The sequence below is a fragment of the Haliotis asinina genome, chromosome 8, assembly GCF_037392515.1.
Source record: "Haliotis asinina isolate JCU_RB_2024 chromosome 8, JCU_Hal_asi_v2, whole genome shotgun sequence".
NCBI lineage: Eukaryota > Metazoa > Mollusca > Gastropoda > Lepetellida > Haliotidae > Haliotis > Haliotis asinina.
In genome coordinates this window covers 65127141-65144381 of record NC_090287.1, presented here as the reverse complement: position 1 = coordinate 65144381, position 17241 = coordinate 65127141, and the positions used below count along the sequence as shown (strand labels likewise).

Here is a 17241-nt window from a genome sequence, read left to right as displayed (position 1 = left end):
GACGAGGCGTCGCAGATCGGGGAACCACGGTCTGGCTGGCCACCAGGGCGCGACAAAAAGCAGTCTCAGGTTCTGTGTCTGCTTGATCTTGCCAATCACTTCTGGGAGAAGAACGGGTGGTGGAAAAGCGTACGCGTCTAGACCCTCCCACGACAGAGATAGAGCGTCGACTGCCCAAGCCTGTGGATCCGGTACGGGAGACACGTAAGTTGGTAGCTGATGGTTGAAGCTGGTGGCGAAGAGGTCCACCAAGGGTCTCCCGTGGCGAAGGCAAATCTGACGAAACACGTCTGGATGAAGCATCCATTCCGTCGGTGAAGGTCTGCCTGGGCGCGACAACGCGTCTGCCAGAATGTTCTTGCAGCCGGGTATGTGTCGAACCCTGATTGTGATCCTGTTGCTGTCTAGCAGATCTGCTAACACGAACATCTGGTCTAGAAGTTGCTTGGACCTGGTCGTGCCCTGATTCCGGATAACCCAGACGACTGTGGAGTTGTCCGACGCCACCAGGAGCTTGGTGTTGGACAAAATCGGTAGCCAGCGGCGAACTGCTAGAATGACGGCTTGCAATTCCAGGTTGTTGATGTGCCACAACCTTTCGGCGTCGGACCACAGCCCTGAGGTCGTTCGGCCCGCCAGATGGGCGCCCCACCCTAGTAGAGACGCATCCACGAACAACTCGTGGTCGTGACTGGAGTCTTCCAAACAGACGCCGACGCAGACATTCGATTCTACCATCCACCACCGGAGATACTGATGTAGATGTGGAGGTAGAAGAACCCGTGACTTGAGGTCGTTCATCTGGATGAATGGTGACAGAAACCTCTGTAAGGGCCGTAGCATAAGGCGCCCTCTGAGAGTAAGATCCTGCGCCGATGTCAAAAGACCCAACAGAGACTGCCACTCTCTGAGGGTCATGGGTTGAGAGAGACCTCGATCCGCAAACGCCAGAATCTTTAGCCATCGATCTGGAGGGACCCTGACAAGATTGTCTTTTGTTAAAAATAATCCCCCGATGAAGGTCAGTTCTTGAGTTGGTTCCAGATGTGACTTGTTGGTGTTGACCATCCAACCCAGTTGATGCAGCAGGCGGGTGGAGAAGTCCAAGTGTTTGCGTAGCAGTAGAGGACTGCCGTGGTTGAGAAGGCAGTCGTCTATGTATGGATCGAAGTCCACTCCCCTTAGATGAAGAAACCTGGTAACCGGAAGCGTGATGCGTGTGAAAAGCCACGGGGCCGTAGAAATGCCAAACGGAAGCACCCTCCACTGGTAATGTATTCCGTTGAAGACGAACCTCAGGTACTTCCTGTGACGCGGATGTATGGGAACATGTAGGTAAGCGTCCTGTAGGTCCAGACTGGCTAGCCAAGCCCCGGGAGACAATTTGGCTCGAATCTGCTCTAGGGACGTCATTCGGAAATGAGGAGGGTCGGCCAGATACTGTCTGTTGAAGACCGCCATGTTGTGAATCATGCGCATCTTGTCGGAATCTTTCTTTGGCACCAGGAAGATGGGTGAGTAGAACCCCGGGGAGCGGTGGGGTTCCAGCACTGTCTCTATGGCTCTCTTGGATAACAGAATGTCGATATTGGACTCTAGGAGAGCTAGTTGGTGTTGAGGATATATCCGCGACTGGGGAGTAGATGTCAGCGGTGGAGTCTCGACCAATGGTAGTTTGTAGCCGGACTTCAGAATCTTGCTTACAAACGGATCCTCTAGGAATGACCAGTTGGGCCAGAAGATCCCTAGTCTCCCACCTACTGGAGTCGGATGGACAGGTACGACTGGGGGTGGGAGGTCCCAGTCGGAGACATCCACGGCTTCAGCGACCAGAGTAGGGGCGCTTGCCTCTGCCTCGCCCTGGCATCGAGGGGGTGTCCCGGCTGCGCTCCTGGGGCTTCCGCTGAGTGTCATTATCCTTGGTGCGGCCCCGTCCCCTCCCAAAGGAGGAGCGGATGGATTCCCTCCTGGGAATATAGCGCTTCTTTCCACTTCCTCTGGCTCTGCCACGAAAGGCAGAACCAAGCGCCTCAAAGGTAGACAGCGCGACTTCAGTGTTCGTTAATTCCGCGTGCGACTTGTAAATATCTGGAATCTTGTCGGCGAACAAAAACTTGGAAGTGAAGGGAGCCCGAAGTAATTGGCGCTTAAATTCCTCCTGCCAATTACATGTATCCAGGAAGCCGGAACGGCGAACCGAAGTTGTCATAGCCAACGCTGCACGTAAGTGACCGAGTAAGTCATGAAGAACTTTGCCCTGCCACTGGAAGATCGTCGTGAGATGATCCACCCTGGAGGCGTTGTCTTCTGATAGGTCTGCTGCAGCCGCTGAAGTAGCTGAGGCTAACGCCGAAATGGGTTTAAGCATACGCTTGAGTTCCGTGTCAATAGCTGCTAATTTGGAGTCCTGCACTTTATAAGCTGAGAGTGAAGAACTTGACAAGCGCTTGAGTGAGTCGTCCTGGGCTGCACCATTATCTGTGAAGTCTAGGCTGTGGATCTTGTAATCCGACTTCCTTGACTTAGACGCCTTGATCGTAGGATTCAGAGACAGCTTGGCAAAATCCTCGTCCAGGAGAGACACTGCCTCCGCCACCATAGGATGAGGTGGAATTAGTAGTTCCGGGGACAAACGGATGGACGCCGGATTATTAGGATCGGTAGCCTGTCAGCAATCCACTCAAACACTGCCGATAGTGGTAGATAGGTGCCATCATCCTCGCCTACACCTGCCTCTTCTTCATAGTCAGGGCAGAAGTGTTGCTCCTCCAAATCTTCCCAAGAGACTGAAGTCGATTCCCGCCGCTGGGTGGAAGAGGTAGAAGGCGTCCGAGTAGAAGAATCCTTCAGTGAAACTCGCGAGGCCTCTGGTGAACGTGAACGCCGGGTTCTGGAAGAGTGCCGAGGAGATCTGGATCGCGAACGGAAGCGCCGTCGTCTAGGAGAGCGTGAGCATGAGCGCGAGCGCCGGCGCCGACTACGGTGAGGAGAACGGGAGCGCCGATTCCTTGGAGATCTGGACCATGATCTGCGTCTCGAGCGCTCAGCTTCTAAGCGCCGAGCGCGCTCCTCGTCTAGCTGACGTTGTAGCACCTCTTCTCTAGATAGCGTGTGAGAGATCCTGGGGATCCGGTAAGGCGCTGGCGGAGGCACAGGAGCCGGCGTCTGAACAAGCGCTGGCGTAGGTATAGGTGCTGGTATTGGAACCAGTGAAGGTGTCCCCATCAAGGCTGTAGACGCTGACGTGAGCATAGGCGCTGACGTAGGTGTCGGTGCTGGCATAGGCGTAGGCGTTGACGTTGAAATTAGTTCGGGAATCAAGGCAGGCGCTGACATGGGCGCTGGCACAGTAGCTGAGGTCGGCGCTGGCTCTCTAGTAGAAGTGCTGGGCGTCAGGAGAGACCGTAATAGCCTCTGAACTTCTGGGTGCGCTAAGGCGTCCGGACGGGATAAGTCAACAAAGGCGTCCGAGCGAAGTGGCTCCGGAGACGATCGAACCGGCGTCGTAGATGAGCGCTCCAAACCAGACGTCGGCGTTGGTGCTGTAAAGGTAGGCAGCTCCGGGTCGTCCTGTAAAGAACCTAAAGAAGAAGCTGGGGAAGACATTCTCCTCTTCCGCTGAGTAAACCTCTTTCTACGGACAGCTAAAAAGGTCTTGAAATCCGCCACAGAAAGACTAGTACAATGCTGACAGCGGCTGACAAGGGAACAGGTCTGCGATGCACAATCCGGACACCAGGGGTGGGGATCCTTGGCTGACTTCTGCCCCTTGCAGACAGAACAAAACTGCCGAGTCATACACAGTTAACTGCAACAGATAAAAACATACCCGAAGCGTGAAATAAAACAATAACGCTAGAGGTAGAAACGAAAAACACCCCTACATAAAAAATGCAGCAAAAGCGCACCCCCAACCTAAAGTGGGTACGCCTGTAAGCTCGCGACAGCGACGGCTAGCAACCAACATGGCTACCTGTGAAACATGCCACGTGGGACAAAAAAAACACATGAAAACGGCAAAAATCGGGAGGAAATACCATACAAAATAGCAGAACAGATGGAGGAAGTATTCCTGACGGAATAAAGAACCTCCAAGGCCGCCATGACACCTCACAAACAACGCAGGCAAACCCACATCGAAGTGAGAAAAAGAAAGAAACATTTACAACACGAGGTAGCAAGGTAAGTGAAGTTAAATTCAATTTAACTAACCACACACCTAGGGAAACAAGACATACCTACCTGTTGAACGACAACTTTATTCAACACAATAGAAAACTCCGAGCGAAACAAACACGTCTGATCAGACGAACGCTAGAAGTAAAAGTGAATTTTGGGATGGCTCGCTTTCCCGCGAGTAGGGAGATCACGTCACTTCCGTGACTACATCCGTAGATTATACGAGGTAGCCATTCAGGGAATGGCGAATCAACGTCTGTCTGATCTCTACTAGCGAAGCTTGAGGTAATATGCATAAGACCTATGGTAAGGTAAGTTAAAAATTAATTCCTCTTAGTAGCTAGTAATGTAATATGTAAGGGGAGATAACTCTGATTTGTTTTTATACTAATCCACCCTTTCCCACGAGAAAACATGTTGGTCATGTTGTAAAGTCCATGTCATTAATGAAGTAAATCTCATTACCCTTAAAGGCTCCATACATTATCAATGCTGGAACCAACAGCGATGTATGATGACTTCAAAGAAAGAAGGTTTAGTTACCGTTCTGCAGCGTCATGGTACGAGACTCCCGGGCAAAGCCATGATGAAAGCCTCCCAGACCCTGGGACTTGGTTCCTGGTTATACAGATTAAAAACATTTGTTAAAAATCATCAAGGTTTCATCATTCAACCTTTCCATTCATAGTTACTGACAAAGAAGGCCGCTACTAGCCAACATCACATCCAGTTCAAATGATTCGTTTGACAAAATGAGATCAAGCATGTTGTATAGCAAGAGGTGTAGTGATAGGTGGTAAGGAAATAGTTCAAATACTACAGCCTGAGTTATTGCACAACTTCTCAAGTTGAAGTATACGGGTATACAAGTGTATGGCAGAACCCACTGACAAACTCTACAAGTAAACTGATGGAAAGGGGCATCAGTAGACTGAGACACTCTGTAACCTGCAACATCAACTGTATACAGTCTATCAGAACGGTGTTGTCACAACGTGTAGACAAACCTATTTCAGCTCACACAGTAGAGTAGTTTCAGTGCTTGAGTTTCGATGTAATCATCCAAACTTAACAATGTTGATTGGAGTTACCGACTGACGAGGTTATTTATCATCCATAATATGCATTTCAAATCAACTGTTACACAATAGAAGTGACAAATCCCATTCCACATCCAAAAGAAATCTGTGTAAAAAGAGCCCATTGTACAACTGGGATCTTTTCATGTACATATATTTGTTTCAGCAGTATGCGATGTTGGTTGTAAACAAATCTTGGACCAGACAATCCAGTGACTGTCACTATGCGATATGAAGATAGAGCATGTGTTTAAGAGTGACTCTAGTTTTCCGCTGCAACATTCCAGCTATATGGTTATCATGTGTTTACGAATCACTGTGAAATAGTGATGATATATAATAGTTCAGGAGAGGAGGAGAGTGTATCCTGGCCCCCCGGTGGCACCCGTCCATACACATATGCTAACTCTAGTCAAATGTTCACTTGAAATAATTTGGGAACGCATGGTATAAGTCAAAGTAGGGTGGAACTCACCATCTTGTGACACATACTGGCCAATGACTGAGGCACCCCCAGCTGAGTTTTCCTGGAACTGCACCTCAGAGACAATGATCTGGTCCTCCAGGACAGATCCACAGTTGGTACAGACTGCATCACCTCGGGCCTGATCAATGTCGATGTCAGTACACCCACACTGGGTGCATGCTCTGCTCGACATTCTGGCCAAAGACAACAGTAAATTAATATCTTTAAAAAGAACGATAAACAGGGGAAGAATAGCAGGATATGACATACTTTAGTGCATATGAAAGGGACAATCGATGTAATTCTGTTTAAACAGCCAGTCAAAATTATATATTTATCATACATATTATGATTGTTATTTGTTGATACATGATGGTGCATATGCAATGTATATATTATATACAACAGTGTATATTGCTCAAGCAATCAGGATGTCTTAAACACTTTGGACAAGGAAATTTTGAGACAAGCAAGTACTCTTTGACATTCATTTTTTCAGCATAATATTGCATAGCTATCTCACTGTCTTATAACAGAACTCAAAGAACTATATATATTAATGCCACAGAAAACAGATCAACAATTTGAGTCCATTGTACAATACTGACTATATGACTAGTAATAATATACTCATGGAAACGAATAAGGGAACACATGAAAGTACAAGTGTTCCTTTATTTATTTCCAGAATTTCACTGAAACTCTGTAATACATACCTTGTGAAAAAACCTGTAAAAGAATAAAGGAACACATGTACTTTCGTGTGTTCCCTTATTTGTTTCCATGAGTATAATAATAATGAGAATATTCATAAAGTGCCTTTTCCTGGCTAGATATCCTGCTAAGCACACAATCTGATCATTACTACCCCAGATAACCCAAGCTGTCTCTTAGGCACTAGAAGATCAATAGTCTCAGATTCAGATGCCCATTTTCTGATGGGTGAACAGAGGCGACACTGAACAAACTCACTTGCCTACAGTGACATCACATGTATCAAATATGCTTCGTCATGAAGCAAGACTCAAGTCCTAGAACCTCACGGGACTCATGCTGTCATGGACATCAAAGAACTCGCCAAACCTCACTTAACTTCTCCTGATTGTGACCTTAGCTCAATACACAGGACCATGTGCCACCACAAGTATGTGTATATAAACCACTGTTATCAAATTCAGTTGACACAAGCATTGGAACAGAGTGGGTATTAACCTTCAGAAGGAATCTCTATGCAGTAGTACTCCTTTATTTTTTACAAAGCAGAATGCCACAGAATAACAAGTCAACATGGTGGACAAAAAAAATAATGAAGAAAAACAAATTTCACTAGCATCATCTATTCGTAAGAAATGTTGAATAATATTCATCCAATGTGTTTGTCAGTTTGTGACAAAAGTCCAATCAATTATCTTTTTGCAATTGTACTTTCTTGTGAAAATTCCAAGAAAACATATACAAATGACAAGGATATCCTTTCACATTTTATAAGGTATGACAACAACATAGAAAGATTAAAAATCATCACAGTGTATGCTTTGAATAACGGTAGTTTGTAAAAGGACCTCTTACAAAAGGACTGCTGAGTGCTTGCTGATGAACGCACTCCTGTATCCTCAACCATTGGGCAACCCCCTTCTAGAACCTTAGCCCTTGGCCGGCTTGGGCACCCCCTTTCTAAATCCTTAGGGTTAGTGTGTAGAGGTTAGGGTTGGTTTACCTTTGGTGCGAATATATCCATCCCAAACAAAATAAAAAAAAGTGTGCCCCGTAAAGTGCACTACTCCCCACCACATAATATTTATAACTTGTCTCATTTTAGTGTTTTCATTGAAAAGTAAAAAAAATACTGGGACTGACTGAATGAAAACCAAAATGAACTGAAACCTTTCTCTGTATATTATAATATATATATTTTGTCAAGCTACAAATACAATTCAATTTCGCGTACAGTCAACGATTAATAGACGTATCTTACAGACAACGATCAATAGATTTATCTTAAAAACAAAACAACGATATCGTGGAGCAAAGATTCGAACTCACATTTGTCGTACCACAAGGGGAAAGAAATCCCCGCCGCGCTACCGCGGAGCTACAGCCGCTGCAAAACATCCAAACAATTTACATACAATTTTTATCTCGTGCGTACATTTTCACAAGAGTGACTCGGCTATGATCGTCATTGACGTACAAGTTCTTAAACTGACATATTATTTGATTTAGCCATACATGTCTGAAACCACAATATACAGTCAACAATATCTACAAATCGTTCTCAGACCACGCGTGACAGAAATGTGGGTAAATTATCCGAAACATTAAACTCAAGTCATACGCTATGAAATAACACGTATACCAACCTCTTCTCTATTAATGAATCAAGATATTGAGTCAAAACTACTGCTACTTATATTTCATCGCTTTCACAACTATGTCATGAGAAATATATCGACGACCAACGACGAGAGGAAAGGCGGCGTGCGCATGTGCAAATTTTAACAGTAAATCACTTCCGGTTTGTACAGGAAAAGCCGTTCCTGCAACTCATAAGTAATATTGTAGCCAGGGAAATGTACCGCGTAAAATAATGTGCATGATTCTGGTTGAAATGTTTTTGTTGAGATTGCGATCATCGAATCTGACACTATAAAGGTTTGGTAAGTGATAGACAGGTGAGACGAAGAATCTCGGGGCACCTGCTGCTTTGTCGTCAAGTCTATAGCTTCCGTCCCAACTTGCTCTGACCTCATCCAGATTTGCGTGGCTACTAACCCAAGTGATGTCACACTATATGGTATTCAAATTGTTACTTTAAGATACTATTGTGTTTTGCTGGTTATATACGTAGGACATAGTATATCTATTTTTACTTTTGAGAATGATATGTAACAAAATGGTACTTTCTCGAGCTAAGATTTTTGTGCATTCCACCTGCTAATCTTCATTTGGGACGTTAATCTTTCTGATTATTACCCCCTACTCTGGCAATGAACTGTATGCTTAATAACTTCATTTGTTGTTTAGATGACTCATTATCGACAGAGATATTTGTGAAACAAGGGGAACCCCCATGACTGACCATTTGTTAGGGGAAATTCCCCTTTTTCTGACATTGATCTATATAATAATGGTGAAAACCATTGAATTGTTTGTAACAGTGCAATAGTCAACACTTTCTGCTTAGTGTTGTCTGTAAAGGAAGGAATATATACCTCGTCCTCGGCTTTAGAGTGTCAACATGTCAAAACCTTCACTTCAGAATTGCATACATACACAAGAACCTGATGACACCATTTTTGTAGAACGATCAGAGCTTCAGATAATATGTGTATTTTTGTAAATGGACCTCGTCAGTGACAGTATATGACTTGATGGCAGTTTTAGTGCTACTTGTCCCTATGTCCTTTACCATGTGTGCAAATCCTTCCTTACTTACTGAATGCAAGTATCATGTTCACACAAACTTGATTGCAGTGAATAATGCCCAAAAGGTTCTACGTATGTCATAAATAACTTTGGCATGTATCATGATGTATTGATGTCAAAAGCTTTTGTAATATAAGTGACACATTCAGGGCAACACATTGGCATGTGAAGATAGAAGTAACCAGCAATAAAATTTAAAGTAGAAGGCTTACTCACTCTGTTAATGATACTTAGTAGGCTGGACCAATAGGACTGAAACTATACTAATTGCCAATACCGTGCGTTAGTGATCAAAGGCAAAGGAAATATCTTGAAGTAAGTGTCTGCTTATCATTCTGAAAGACCAGGTTAAGGCTATTCCTGGTATCCCCTATTCATGATACTACTGGAATATTTTTTAACAAAAAACCCATGCAAACCTATTGTCCCTCACAATAACAATTTACAAATGTATTAGTGGTTGTGTAGAGACCAGGGCTGCAACAAGCCAAGGAGGCAGAAACTGATGTTTTGTTTACTTTATTTGGTGAACTCTAAAGAAAAAAATCATGAAAAGAATCATGGATTTTATATTCTAATTATGGTGAATAATAATTGAATTCATGAAGGAATAATGTCAATTCAGGAAATAGACGTGAATGAAAATGACACCAGTAAACACCACAGTACTACAAAGACTCATGTAATGGTTTTGGACTCCCCAAAGTTATTAACAACACTCTTACTTCTTAACTAAATACCTCTTTTCTTTGGAAACAGAAATAGTTTGAATATATAGTTTTAGATGGTTCATCGTTGAATATTGTTTATATCTTGTCTGCCAGGTCTGATTTGTAATTTCCTGTCTTAGAATTTTTGTATGTACCTATGATCATGATCTTGATAGATTTGTGAATGTGGTAATTCACTTGTTTGATTTGTTTCACTAGGAAATGTTAAATGCATGAGGCTGAGGGGGTCAAGAGAAGAAGACTGCACGCCACAATGGCCGAGGGTCAGGAAGGGACTACTACCACGAATGGAGAGATTTTCCGTGTTGAGGAACGGCCAGAACATGGCATGAAAATACTACAAGGCCTGAACAAGCTGAAGAATGATAAGATACTATGTGACGTTACTCTCATTGCAGAAGGTAATGGGAACTGTAGTAAGTGAAGATGGCAGAGATTGAAATCTGTGTTTCTTTTTCTATCTTTTACTAAAGTCTTCTTCTTCTTTATCAAATACTTCTTTTCTAATGTAAGAAATGGTCATTTAACGATAACATCATTTAAAAGAAACGTTGATAATTTCAAGTAGTTCATATTCTTTTCAAGCTTCATTAGTTAAACCTCCTGAATTTTCTTCAGGAAAGAGCTTATTCATAACCCTGTCATGTTTGACCTTAAATATCACATCAGTTCGTTGAAATAGACATGTGTATACAGATTAGAATAGTCTTTAGGAGTGTTGGTCTCTATTGTTTCAGGACGCAAGTTCGATGTCCACCGAGTCATCCTGGTGTCGTGTTCGGATTATTTCCGATCTATGTTCACCAGCGGGATGCGAGAGAGCACTCAGAAGGAGATTGAGCTTAAGGGAATCACAGCAAAAGGCCTGGAGAAAGTCCTTGAAGTCATCTACACCTCAACTACCACACTGGAAGGGGATGACATCTTCGATGTTATTGCTGCTGCTACCCATTTGCAGGTGACTCCAGTCATTGAGTTTTGTGAACGCAACTTCCTGAGTGGAATGACCACTACCAACTTTTATGATTTTATCAACACAGCTAAGCTGTACAGCATGAACAATGCCCTGAAGCAGATTGATGTGTTTATAGCAAAAAATCTGATGCAGATAGCCAAAGAAGGAACTCTACAGTTGCTGACATATGAGCAAATGCTGAACTGTCTCAACAGTGAGAAGTTGTGTCAGCGTGAGATCGACATATTCCACATCACCTGGGAGTGGTTGAAACAGTCACAGGCGTCGGCAGCAGCAGCACAGTCACAGGAGGACCACTCTCCAGCTCTTATGAAGCTGATCCGATTTCCTCTCATCAATCCCGCCGACCTAGTACAACATGTACAGAGAGTTGAGACGATGATGACCAACCCCGAGTTAAGGCAGATGGTTCTTGGAGCCCTCAACTACCATGTTGTGCCACACTCTCAGCCCCTCGTTATGGCTTCAACTGTACAGCTACGGTCCTATGTGGAGCGACTTGTCAGTGTAGGTGGAAGAGAAATTCACCCCAATCCTTGTCTTCATGATGAGATTTTAGTTTTTGATTCCAAAATTACTTCCAACAGTTTACTAAACCGTCAAGAAATTGCCACCCTGCCTAGTGCTCTTAGTCATATGCAGGTAGTGGTGTACAACAATTTCCTGTACGTTCTAGGGGGATGCACCACTCAGTGTGCCCATGGCGAATCTGCCGTCAACTCAGTTTTACGATATGATCCACGGTTTGACAGTTGGTTTCAGGTGTGCCCCATGTTGAACAAGAGAGCATACTTCTTTGCTGGAGCTTTGAACAATAAAATATATTCTGTAGGAGGAAAGTTCAAAGATGGCAGTCTTGCAACAGCCGAAGCTTATGATCCTGCAGAGAATACATGGGAATTGATATCCTCCATGCCGATGTCTTATCATGCTCATGCAGGGGCAGTATACAGCGGCCATATTTATATTTCGGGTGGATACAGTGGCAACCATTTTACACCTGATATGCAGCGGTATGATCCGCAGACCAACCAGTGGGAAGACATGGCGCCGATGTTGACACCACGTGGTTGGCATGTCATGTGTGCAACACACGACAAATTATTTGTGTTTGGAGGATGCAACTTAAATGTTAATCAGCAAGCACAACCAGTGATGCAGTCTGAGTGCTATGACCCTGCCATAGACCAATGGACTATTATAGCACCTCTGTCTATTTCACATAAAGAGGCTTCTTGTGTAGTGTACAATGACCAAATATATGTTCTTGGTGGCTACAATGTACAAACAAAGACAGGACAGAAGCTGGTGTCGAAGTATGACATATACACTGGCATCTGGGAGACTGTTGGGGCCCTGCCCAGGAGTCTAACCGGAGTCGGTTATTGCACTCTGCAGTTACCTTCATACAATGTGGATGAAGGTGACTGAGCATGTATACACACCCAACACGGACTTCAGAATGTGTTCTTGGGCATGCTAGAAAACCTCAGTGTTCATGGTATCAAAATGATGGAAGAAGTTTGCAAGGAGAATTTGACCACATAAAATGAGCTGTTTATGTGTAGTTTTGATGTGATATCTAATATTCGTTGCTATGGTTACCTGTACAAGAAGATCTATAGTGGTTACTGTTCTTACTGGGCGTAAGGTTGATATTACGTGAAACGTTTCTGTTTTTGAAATACCTTTCTGTGTTTGAAATTAAGTAGAAGGTCGAAGGTCCTGCTCCCCTTGAATTACAAACTGAGGAATTAAAGGATTTATGGTTTCATAGACGCAGAAAACCTTGGAGCAGTGACCTTTCAGATCCTCTTAATTTCTGTCTGCCTTTTGGTGAATCATAAACTTCAAAATATATCATAACATCTTGTATTCCGACAAATCACTGTGTGTCCATGGATTGAGTTTTCTGTATGAAATGCACTGAAAACCATCGGTCGGGGGGTTTGCTGTTGTCGGATAGTATATCATGTAGTATTGGTGCAAGAGTTAAGAAAAATACCTGATGATAAATTCTTGTGTCTTTTTATTGTTTGAGAGCACTAAATGTATCCCATAGCAAACTGCATCACAGCAAGTTTTAAATATTACTGTGTATGAAGGTTTGGAAATTAGTGTTTGAGTTGTCAAGGTTTACGACTGGTGTTAAATTAAATGACACAAGACTAGACTTAAGTAGGCTTACATAACAGTATGTAAACTATTGGAAAGACTCTTTTTCTGCTTAACTCCAGTCAGGAGACATTTTTGTATACAGTAGGCGAATGCAAGGTAATTTTGTTAACACTACACACTTGATCACATATATTTAGATAATATTGGTTTTCAGTGATAAAAAAAACATCTGAAACGTCTGCTTTATGTTGTCGAAAGCTTCTTACAAGGAACCAGTTCTATTTTCTAAACTAGGAATTAAAAAATCTTGCCATTGCTGAATTTGATAACAGAAAAAAAACATGAAAAGAGACACCATTACTGAAACCAAGACAATCAGACGCAAGCAGTATGAACAAAATAATGACACATAAACTCACAAATTCTCCCATTTTTTCCCATTAGTTCAACAGTACCATGTGTTGAAGTTTATGTGGTCATTGTGCCTGATATGTTGAATCAAGGCACATTCTGTTATCATGGTTCAGATTCATATATGCTAGGCGCTTTTTCTGCCTGCTGGTGGAATTAGTTCATTATCTGATAAATGTCGAATTTCAGCAGCTTCCAGCATTTCTCTTAACTTATGATATTTCGTTTCATGATGAAACTGCATCCTCAAATAAAACAGATGTGCAGTGATTCTGTCGTGCAAGTCAGAAAGAAGGGGCAGATAATCTTGCCATCTCTGCTGCTACACTGTAGTTTCATCAAGGCCTTCCTCTGTATCTCAAGGGCTTGAGGGGCAAAGCTCCTTTGTTTAACCACAAGGGCATGGGTTGATGTACCCTCAATATTATTTTATGTTCCTTGAGCTCAAGTGACCAGTGAACAACGTATCTATCTTACCAAACACCTCAATGGTTTTTTTAACTGTTTGGAACATGAGTATTTGATTGCACACTTCAGCCAACCTGTGTGAATCAAATGATTTGAATCTTGCTGTTTTCTCACAGGTATTGTCTTAAAGTCGCCACGGTGTAAATCACCTTAATATTTATAGGGACTACATTTGAATCTTTTGTCAAAATTTATTTATTGGAATGCGAGGCAAATCTTTTCATAGCCATTGCTAGATTTTGCAGAAGAAACAGGAAAAACCTATTTAAAGTTATCTCCTTTCATCGATTTGCATTCACTCAACATAGTTAATTTCTGTGCATCATGTGTGATTCAGTGTTATTCGAGACAAAAGTACTACCACAAAGCACTGAATGAGTTGCCATTGGTAGCAGGGTACATTGCAATGTACCTGTGCTTGTAAGTGGGGTACATTGAAAATAGTAGAAGTGCTTTTAGCCAGTGAGAAAGTGACACATGTGTGAGGTAAGATAAATTCCCACGGGTTCTCGTGAGCATCTTTCTCGTTATTCGGACATCAAGAGTTCATGTTTTCTAATGAGATTTTACTTACCATGCCAGTTGGTCCAGTTTAATCCATTACAATGACTATCTTGGAAAGCATAGATTTGTCCTGACCAGTTGTACGGTTTCATTACAGCTTATAATGAATTTAGCCAAAATCACTTTGTCTGATTTAATTGAACTGATTCCCAATAGTTATTATGTAAGTAGGCTTTTGGGGGTGCAAAGGATGCAATTACTCTGTCAGGCTGTAACACTAATTGCTGGTTAGTAGACAGTCGGTTTAAGACCAATACAACCAACTTCCTTCTATGGTAAACTGTGTAGAGTTTGTACAACTGTGTACAACTTTGTACAAGTTTTAGCACATAATGAGGACGAATTTGATAATACATCCACAACTGTTTTCTATCTTTACATCTGTGTTTACAAGGAAGTCTCATAATATGGTGAAGGTAAACTAACTAACCATCCTGAGAATTTGTTTTATATAGTTCTCGTTTCAAGTTATTCAAAGAATAATGATGTAAACATGTACTAATATTGTAACAAGTTAATATTGTCAGCAACTATGAAAAGATGATCAATTAATAGGGCACATGACATCACTGAAAACCATAAACCAGTACAAGCAGCATTCTTGTAGTCATGGAAGTGAATATGTTTCAAGAGCATTCAAATCAAGATCTCGTTACTTCCAAAAGGACATTGAAATATTGCTTGGATGTATAATGACTAGAATGGGCCCCTGTATTTTGCATAATGGAGTGTGCATATATAAGACCATGTAATGAAACCATGGGAACCACTAGCTCTGGTAACCAAAGTGTAACAAAGCAACCAGTTCCACTGGTAACCTTGTGAGCATCCGGGAACCTATTGATCACTGGTTCCATGTGGAATCTTTGTGATATCTGTTAATAATTGTAAATATTTTTGCATTGTGTATCTCTAGGGACAGTCTCAACAGTAATATTGATTTTATGTTTAGAAAACAATTCCCTGTTTCAGAGAATAGCACCCTGTATTACCTGCAGCTGAGGTCGTATCGAGGTGTGCTCTCATAGGGAAGGGTTGTTATCCATATCACATACACAGAGGTGCTGATACAGTACATATTACAATATTACCACATGTAAGTCTTATGGTCCAGTGATGGATGATCAGTTTGAAAGGTTATTGGTGAGTATTGGTATTGTGTTGTGTCAGCCCCTTTGTATGTTGATACATTGTTGTGTCGTCATCACTCCACCATTAAGCTGCATGTGTTACCCTGACAACTAATCATGGTACTGCATCGTGTAGCAGTTCCTGTTGTGATCTCTTACAGACCATTATATCTCTACAACAGCTCATCAAATCAGTGTGCTGTTTATTTAGTTAAGGATCTTCATGCATCTTCGTCTGTGTGGATAGGTCCCCAGCAACCAAATCGTCCATGGTGGTGCGACTCTGTTGATCTTGATGTCTACGTACCCTGAAAGTATGGGACATTGTAGAACTGGCTTGTTATGTCCAGACTCTGTTATGTAATGACTGCCATCATCATGGCGCACAGATGCTGAGAGCATCAACATCAAACATCAGACTGTCTGATATTGTGTCAAAAGAAACCCATAGTAACATAGTATTTATGAAAATTGTTGTGCAAGGAAAGACTTCGGTGAGAAGTAAGGAAAAAGAGAATCTGAAGCATTTTGTTTTGTTTTTCTGAAGGCAGACTTACATTTTCTGCAAAATAAGTTACAAGATATAAGAAGTTAAACTTGGAAGACCGACCTGGCTTGCATGACCTCATGACGACAGGGTCTGACATTGTGATAAAAAAGTCTAAAGTATGTTTGTAGATCCCTATTTTATCTTTCACCTACAGACTAGAATGGGTTCTTGTGAAATTGCAGTGGTTTCCTAGGTTGTGAAGTTTTTACGTTGTCCAAATGCAGTGACCTTGAAGCATGCAAAGGACCAAAAACTGTGTTGCACTAAACTATGCTTATGACAAAAAGTTATTAAAATTGCACCAGATATTTATTTAAAATCCTTTCCCAAATATAATCATGAGTTCCTATGTCCTTAACTATACTGCTGTCTCATCTTCTGTTTAATCCTCAAAATATGTTGTTCATTTATTTTTGGGCCATCCGGCATCCTAAGATTTTGACCTAGGATGTTTGTAAAACAGAAATAAAATAATCAGATACCAAAGTGTTCTTAATGTGTACCAGAAAGATGGTCTGCCTGTTGTGGCTATAAAAGGGCCACCAACATCTTCATCAATATATACTGGTTGTTATGACAACCGGGATGCCCAGTGATGTATGACACAAGTAATGTTTCATTACACACAGCATGTGCACATTTCAGATGTCCATTTTTCAAATTAAACTAATCTGCTTTAGAATAATTTACTACTGGTTTTCATTTCACTTTTTTTTTCCTGAGGAAGTCCACACTCCAGGTTTTCAAAGATTTGATGTTTCCAAGTTTTGCACATTCAGCATATTGACCAGCGGTATGGTGAAGTGGGTATTAAAACATTAATATACGGTACCATACGTCTAACAAATATACAACACTGGTATTTTTTGTTCAAGATTTGTCAAGTTTGTTTCAATGTTAGAAAACCATTGTGAAGGACAAATGTAAAAGCCAGTTACTGTGGACCACTGAAGATGATTTTGCTTCTCGGGAAGGAGAGAACCAGTGTGAGACTGATGTTTCCACACCTCATTTCAATATCTTGACAACTAATCTTCATTTTGGGTTGTGTATCTTTCTGGAATTGCGTATGGCAGGAACTTCTAACTTTAGCTGTATTTTCTTCAGATTTGTATGTTTTATTATTATGACAACGAGGATGCA

General features: G+C 42.1%; 2 protein-coding genes across 5 annotated transcripts in view; one reads left to right on the top strand and one right to left on the bottom strand.

The window, feature by feature from the left end:
- LOC137293605 (transcription factor IIIB 90 kDa subunit-like) overlaps window positions 1-8163 on the bottom strand; it is a 30853-nt gene extending 22690 nt beyond the window's left edge. Inside the window, exons 1-4 of the mRNA XM_067824245.1 lie at window positions 8085-8163; window positions 7768-7825; window positions 5734-5918; window positions 4723-4797 (exon numbers count right to left, since the gene is read on the bottom strand). Of these exons, the coding sequence (XP_067680346.1) occupies window positions 4723-4797; window positions 5734-5917 (259 nt within the window). The 5' untranslated portion in view covers window position 5918; window positions 7768-7825; window positions 8085-8163. The remainder of the gene's footprint in view (window positions 1-4722; window positions 4798-5733; window positions 5919-7767; window positions 7826-8084) is intronic.
- A 51-nt stretch (window positions 8164-8214) lies between these two features.
- Window positions 8215-16584, top strand: LOC137293606 (kelch-like protein 9). 4 transcript variants are annotated; one of them, XM_067824247.1, is made up of 3 exons: window positions 8215-8381; window positions 10080-10297; window positions 10619-16584. In XM_067824247.1, the coding sequence occupies exons 2-3, from the start codon at window positions 10090-10092 to the stop codon at window positions 12286-12288; spliced, it is 1878 nt and encodes a 625-aa protein (XP_067680348.1). In that variant the 5' UTR covers window positions 8215-8381; window positions 10080-10089; the 3' UTR covers window positions 12289-16584. The 4 variants fall into 4 exon arrangements, with proteins under 4 accessions (XP_067680348.1, XP_067680349.1, XP_067680350.1 ...); XM_067824248.1 differs by having other exon boundaries at window positions 8228-8518; window positions 10080-10282; XM_067824249.1 differs by having other exon boundaries at window positions 8246-8381; window positions 10080-10282; window positions 10619-13315.
- Window positions 16585-17241: the final 657 nt, after the last annotated feature.